The following is a 7064-nucleotide window of genomic DNA, read 5'->3' as shown; positions in this document are numbered from 1 at the left end:
GCAACAAACTGAAGCACCAGAAGTTTCACAGGAATTTAAGGAAAAATTTCTTGACAGTGAGGGTGACAGAGTTCTGGAAGAGGTTGCTGAGAGGGTGTGGAATCTCCTTCTCTGGAGATCTTCAAAACGCGCTTGGACATAATCGCGTGCCACATGCTCTAGGTGACCCTGGGTACGCAGGGAGACTGGACTAGGTGATCACTAAAGGTCTCTTCCAACATTGAAGGTTCCAATGATTCTATGATTCTATGAAAGGTGGACAGAGTTGGGCCTGTTCAGCATGGAGAAGAGAAGCCTGAGGTTTATCTTCTATTAGTAGACATAAATGTCAGAAGGTAGGGCTTGAAGAGGTAGGATCCATAACCTTTTCAGTGGTGCTCAGTGATCCCTCCCAGGCTGGACAGAACGTGTGTTTCTTGCTGTCTTGGATGAGGCCATCGTGCTGCGGCCTGAAGGCAGCCTAAAACCTCCCTTGGAGATACCTACACCCATAACACTACCGTTGTCTCTTGTCATTTAGCCTGAAGGCCTCCCTTGAAGCAAGCATTTATTTTTATTTTTATTTTTATTAATAGGGATGAGAAAAATGCACAGTGAAAGGACATAAAAGCTCAGGCAGCAGCCAGAGGGTTGTGTGGGAGTAACAATGGAGGCAGTTCCCCAAAGGTCCAGAATCCCAAGTTCATCTGGTCACTCAGATGAACAAGGCCCTGCGTGGCCAGGCCATGGGTTTGCAGAGGCAGCGCCCCTGGAAACTCTGCTCACATGTCCTGAGATACCCCCACAGTACAGCCCCACAGCACTCACAGTGATGTGCTGGTGCTGCTGACCCCAGCGTCATCATAGCCTGCATCCCTGTGTGTTGAGGACAAGGCATCTGTTGCATCTCCTGGTGGCTCTGTGGTGCTCAGGGAGAGTCGTCTTCCTTCTGGAAAGAGCAAACCTGGTGACTTAGAGAGGCCATTTCATGCTCTGGCTGCCAGGCCCGCGCCAGGGCCCTCCTTTACCCAGTTGCTGCCCACTGCCATGGGTGTGTATGGAGGAGCCGCCTCTCCCTGCAGACTGGTACAACACTCGGATTGGCTGCTGTGCAGATTGTGGCACTTCTTACCTCCTAGCGCTGCTGTCTTGCAGACAACTCTGTCGCTCAGCCCTGGAGCAGCAGCCTCTCCTGGATCCAGCACAGCTTCAGCATCATCATACCCGTCCAGGGGGTCATAACTGATTACGGCAGGGGTATCTGTGACGGACAGGAGAGTGATTCAAGGGCCAGGCCAGAGTTGCGTTGTTCCCATCCATAGGCTGCAGAGCTGGCATTGCCACATACCTGGTGCTGTCCCGGCGCTGCCAGCTTCCACACTGCTGCTGCTGTAATAAGGCAGCTTTGTGTCTGAGCCTTCAGATGGGGAGCCTGGAGCAGGGAATGTTAAGGGAGGTTGACTGGCCCCATGGCCTGGCCTGCTCCCTGGGCATGATGGCCTCCCGGCAGGGTGGAGAACCTGGAGGAACCTGAAGATGCCCCCACATGGCAGCTCCTTGTGGCCAGTACGTGGCTGGGCTCTGATGTCGGGTGCTGCAGTGGGTGCGTGAGGACTTGGCCCAGAGACCTCCCTCGGCAGGGAAAATTGTTGGGGATGGGCTGGGAGAGACAGGAAAGGACTGTTGGGAGCCATGTCCTTCCAGGCCCATGGCACACCCACCTGAGCCACTCGGCATCTCCTGGTACTCTGGTGTCACGGTGTAGTCAAGCTCCTCATAGACGGCCTCATAGGTTGCATCTGCATCTGTGCCAGGGCCTGGAAATGAAGAAAGCCATAAGCCAAGGACACAGGTACAGCACAGTGAATGTTAGGGGTCAGCTGCAATCCTCCCGCTACCTCTGTGACCCGCCCCAGAGATTTGCTCGATCCTCTGAGCCTGGACCCTGTGTTGCAGCAGGTCCTGCCCTCACCACCACCTGGCCTCCTAGCCTCCACTATCTCACAAGTTCCCAGGCTGGACAGATGGGCTTCCCTAATGGATGAGGAGTCAGGGGACCATCAGGAGTCCACAGCCCTCATTTGATCTGCTATGGCTGCTTGTCCTGGAAGCTTCAGCCCCACAGACCCCCAGTGCAACAAACCTCTGCGTAGAGCAATTGCACGCCAAGCCTGCACAGCGAGGGCACCCAGGACGAGGCAGAGAAGGGTGGCGAGAATGATGCAGAGCATGGTGGGCACTGGCATGGTCCCAGCAGCTGCTGTGGGGCTGCTGGGGGCACCTGTGAGGACAGCAAAACGTGGCACAGATGGATTGAGGGCAGGGACTTTCTCCCATCCTACATCTCTGAGGCAGTGGTACTCGTGGCAATGCAGGGGAGAAGCTCTGACAGGGACGCTGAGGTGGTCCCTGCTCTGCCTGGGGCCAAGCTCCTGCATGAGCATGAGAACAGGCAGCCCCAGGCAGCTGGGTTCTTGGCAGAGTGGATCCCCCTCCAGTGGGCTGGGCCACCGTGTTGCCCTGCGTGGGCAGAGCTACCTGTGCAGGCTGTGCCGTCTGGACAGATGGTTGCTGTAGTTGGCGTGGGACGCCCTGTGCTGCCTGCAGGCTTCTCATCACAGGTGACGTGGGTGTCCCCAGTGGAGTCGCAGGGCTGCAGGTGCCAAGGTGCCGAGGGGCAGTGCCACAAGGAGTTGGTTCCAGGCACACACTTCACCCAGGACAGCCAGGCAGGTCTTGAGCCCCATGTGTTTTCTGGGGCAGATGCCATCTGGCCTCCATCCCCACAACCCAATTGGCGACACACCACGGCAGCTGTGTTGGCGCTGGTGCCATTGGCGCACACGCTTCCCCATGTCCCGTTGTAGAAGACCTCCAGGCGCCCGGCGCAGCTGCTGTCACCCACGAGCCGCAGGTCTGTGAGCTCTGCAAGGGGGCAGCACAGGGGAGCCCAGCTCAGCTGAGGTGGGGCAGACACCCCCATCGTCCCAGCCACCCTGCACCCCTCGTGGGGCACAAGAGCAGCACCCCAAGGAGCAGACCCCTCGGCTCTGTGGAGAGAAGGTGCTGCCTAAGCCCCCGCGGTCGGCGCAGGGCGTGGGGAGGTGGTCAGGGAGGACAGTGGGGAGGGCTGCCCCTAAGGCTGCTCCCAGGGCAGCACAGTCCCCAGGCCTGGTGGCAGCGGTGCTGACCTGAGCAGACAACTGCTGCGCCGCTGCCCTGCCTGCAGCTGCCCCCCGCTGGAGCCGGCGCTGGGCAGTGCCAGAGTGTGGCTTCGGTGCCCAGGCAGCCCCCGGCCCCCAGCCACACAGGCCCCGAGCCCTGGCCATAGTGGGCTGAGCGGGGGGCTGCCAGGGCCCTGCCACAGCCCAGCTGGCGACAGACCACGGCAGCGTCCCACATGTCCCAGTTGTCCTGGCAGACGCGGCTCCAGGCCCCCTGCACGTAGACCTCCACTCTCCCCGCACAGCGCCCAGGCCCACTTGCCAGCCGCAGCTGACGGCTCTCTGCAGTGAGAGACAGTGCAGGGAGGGGAGGCTGCTTGGGCCTCGCAGGGCCCCATGGCCCTTCCCGGCACGCTTACCTGAACACACAACCGCCACGTCCTCGCTGTGGCCGGGTGCTGTGGTGCTGGGCAGCGTGGTGTTGCACTGGGCCACGCGAGCCTCCGTGCCCATACACTGGAGCCCGTACCGCCCCACAGGGCTGGACGCCGGCCCCGGCACTGGGGCCACATGGGCCTTTTGTGCCTCGCCACAGCGGAGCTGCTGGCACACCACACTGGCACTGCTGGTGTCCCAGTGCTCTGCCAGGACTCGGCCCCAGGCTCCATTCAGGGCCACCTCCAGGCGCCCATCGCAGCGGCTCTCCCCGCCCACCAGACGCAGGGGTTCAGCACTACTTGGCCCTGCATGCAGGAGAGAAGCCCTGCGGTGGCGCAGGGTCTACCGCAATGGGCGCCTGACCTTAGGCCCCTGGTGGCTCCATGTCCACCAACCCCTTGGTTTGCACCCATGGCCAGGATACTGCGCAAGTTTCTCATCATGGCCAGGGTATCAGAGGAGAGCAAAGACCCCCTGCCATATCTCTTGCTGGAGTGTCTCCAGCAGCAACAGGGCTGATGGCAACAGCAGGGGTACCAGCCAGGAAGCTCTCAAGGGCCCAATGTCTTCCTCATTTCTGTGTTACTTCTGCCCTGTGACTTGTCTGAGCACTCCGTCTGCCCTGACAGGTCCTGCAAGACTACCCACCTCTCCGGGTGGTCCCTGAGCCTCACAGAACCTGGTGGCATGGTCACACTGCCCTCATCCTGCCTATGTTCAGGCAGTTCTGTGATTTGTCTGAGGTCTCTGCCTGCCCTGATCAGTCCTGCAAGACTACCTGCTTCTCCAGGTGGTCCCTGTGCCCCACAGCTCCTGGTGGCATTGTGAGGAGAGGACAAGCCCACCACCTCTTTTGTTGACGGCTCCCCTCCCAGAAACAAGCCCTTTTCATTGAAGCTCTCTACCCCACACGCACCTGAGCACATGACTGCAGCGGTGTTGCCTGGAGAACATGCAGGGATCCCCAGCGCTGTGGCAGGGCACGCTCCCAGGTGGGACTCAATCCCGCTGCAGTGAAACATGTCCTGCCACAGTGGGCCACTCCCTGACCCAAAATACCCTCCGCGGGGCACAGAGGTGACAAATCCGCAGCCAAGCTGGTGGCAGAGCACCTGGGCGTCACGCTCGTCCCAGCCAGTGTCACAGAGGGAGCGCCAGGTGCCCCGCACCTCCATCTCGACCTGCCCTGCGCAGGCCGTGCTACCATTCACCACCCTGAAGTCTGTGTAGGCTGGAAGAGAGAAAGGCAGTGGGAGGTGATAGTCCTTAGCCTATCCCCATACAGTGATAGCAGGAATTGCATCCTCTGCTTCCCCACACACTTCTGCCTCCCCATACACTGGGGGTTGTCACAAGTCAGGCCTCACTGTGTGTGTGTGCCCCATCCTTACCTGAGGCAACCTTGTCCCATCTGCTGGCCTCCCCGCCCTCTCCTCAGCACACTCTGCCCCTCATCCCGCGCTCTTACGGGAGCAGATGATGCCGGTGTTGTTGGCATGAGTGCATCCCTGTGCATGGGGCAGCCTGCGGGCGCAGGCAGACAGGAGGGATTCATTGCCTGCACACTCAAAGCCTCCGTCCCAGATGGGCCCAGCTCCAGAGCCAAAATGTGCTGCCTTGGTGACTGCCAGAGCTGCACCACAGCCCAACTCCTTGCAGATGACGTGGGCAGCGTTGGGGTCCATGTGGGCCTCACAGAGGGTGGCCCATTCTTGGCCCTGCGTGATCTCCACATGGCCCAAGCAGGTGCTGTCCCCACCAACCAGCCGCACAAATCCTGCCAGGAGAGAGAGGACACAGTGTCATGGGGCTCTCAAGGAATTTATGGGGGCTGGTTTTTGGGACTTCACTTTACAGTCTCAGTGCTGGGACAGCCATCCCAGTAGTAAGGCAGCCTGAGGTGACCCCAGGGTTCTTACCTTGGCAGATCACACCAACATCCCATTCGGGGGGGTTTTGTATGGACCCCATCCCCTAATATTGCATTCCCACAGGGCAGACTCATCCCCACGACAGTCAATCCAAGTGAAGTGAATGGGTCCAGATCCTTCCCCAAACGGTGTGGAGCTATGAGCACTTCTGGCAGAGCCACAGCCCAGCTGCTGACACACCACTTCGGCATCCTCCATATCCCATTTTTTATCTCACACTGTACCCCACTGGCCCTGCAGCTTCACCTCTACTCTGCCCTCACAGGGACCACTTCCATTCACAAGGCGCAGCTCCACAGCACCTGCATCAGAAGTGTTGACAAGGCAAGAGGGTGCTGTATGTGGACCACACTCTTGCACACCATCTCAGCCTGGAGAGGGAGAGATGGTGGAGAGGCCCTGGGCCTCGTTGTATTGGCTCCCAACCCCCCATAGTCAAGTGGCTGTACGCCTGCATTGTCACACAATTTCTCACCTGAGCATGTCACCCCAACATCCGTATCATGATCACAGAAGTGCTCACCCCAGCCAAAATGGAGGCAGTTCTGAAGCTCTGTCTCAGTGCCACGGCAGTAGTAGGGCTGCAGCCAGATCTGTCCAGCTCCAGCCCCAGAAGGGGTGTATGGCGAAGTCCTGGCCACAGTGCCACATCCCGGCTGTCTGCAGACCACAGAGGCCGCAGGGACACCCCAGTGGAAGTCATAACTGCACACGCTGCCCCACTGGCCCTCATGCTTCACCTCCACCCGTCCTGCACAGCGACTGCCTCCGTCATCCAGCCGCAGCTCCCCGGTGCCTGTGGGTGCCCACGCAGGAATGTATAGGATTCACAGAGCCCCAGCATGGTGTGCCATGAATAAAGGATGCAGCCAGCCCTGACAGGCTAGCATGGGGTCTATTTCCAAAGGCTGACCCCATCCTCTAGGTTTCCACTCGCTTATATGGGTATGGCCCTTGCCTTCATCCTATGCTTGTGTGGGTGGAAAATTTCCGGGGAACAGCACAGCACCTGGTGCAAAGACAGGGCCATGTTTAGCCACCAAATGCCCATCCCCAATGGCAACGGGGGAATGGAGCAGGACATATCCTGCCAACTGTGCTCAGCACTTGGCCCTACGATCAAAAGCACAGTCCCCACGGTCACCGAGACACTCCTCACTGCCTCCCACTCTTGGCATGAGGATGAGCAACTCCAGCCCCAAGGAGCCCACAGGCACTCTCCGCAGCAGAGCTGCACGCCCAGCAGCAGTCCCAGCGCCCTGGCAAGGAGCAGGCTATTGGTGACCATCCTGTTTTTCTCCTGCCCTATGGGACGGTCTCCAGCTCCCGCTTGAGTCCTGGACCACCATCGTTCCTCTAGTGGGGAGGGCAATATATAGGCAGAGAGGCAAGCCCCACTGCCAGGGGAGCCAATCAGTGCAGCAAACACCTTTTTGAGACTTTATCAGGAGAGTTATCTCCCATTTGACAGAGCCCCAACCTCCAATAAGCTTCTCCATCCACGTACATGCCCATATATGTTGCTCGGATTCACTTCTTGCATCTTGTCCTT

General features: G+C 59.2%; 1 protein-coding gene across 1 annotated transcript; it reads right to left on the bottom strand.

Moving 5' to 3' along the window:
- Positions 1-803: 803 nt before the first annotated feature.
- On the bottom strand, positions 804-6800 carry LOC148592638 (scavenger receptor cysteine-rich type 1 protein M130-like). The gene is given in 14 exon segments (XM_088534132.1): positions 804-928; positions 1112-1240; positions 1328-1411; positions 1701-1796; positions 2123-2260; positions 2518-2904; positions 3171-3485; positions 3563-3876; positions 4494-4812; positions 5050-5358; positions 5501-5530; positions 5533-5814; positions 5988-6308; positions 6728-6800. Coding segments are annotated over 14 exon segments (2922 nt in total).
- Between the last annotated feature and the right edge of the window lie 264 nt (positions 6801-7064).

The sequence above is a fragment of the Tinamus guttatus genome, unplaced genomic scaffold (genome assembly GCF_059628265.1).
Source record: "Tinamus guttatus ecotype Peru unplaced genomic scaffold, ASM5962826v1 Tinamus_guttatus_pri_ptg000546l, whole genome shotgun sequence".
Lineage (NCBI taxonomy): Eukaryota > Metazoa > Chordata > Aves > Tinamiformes > Tinamidae > Tinamus > Tinamus guttatus.
Note: the sequence above shows the minus strand (reverse complement) of the source record. Positions and strands in the feature narration are given on the sequence as shown.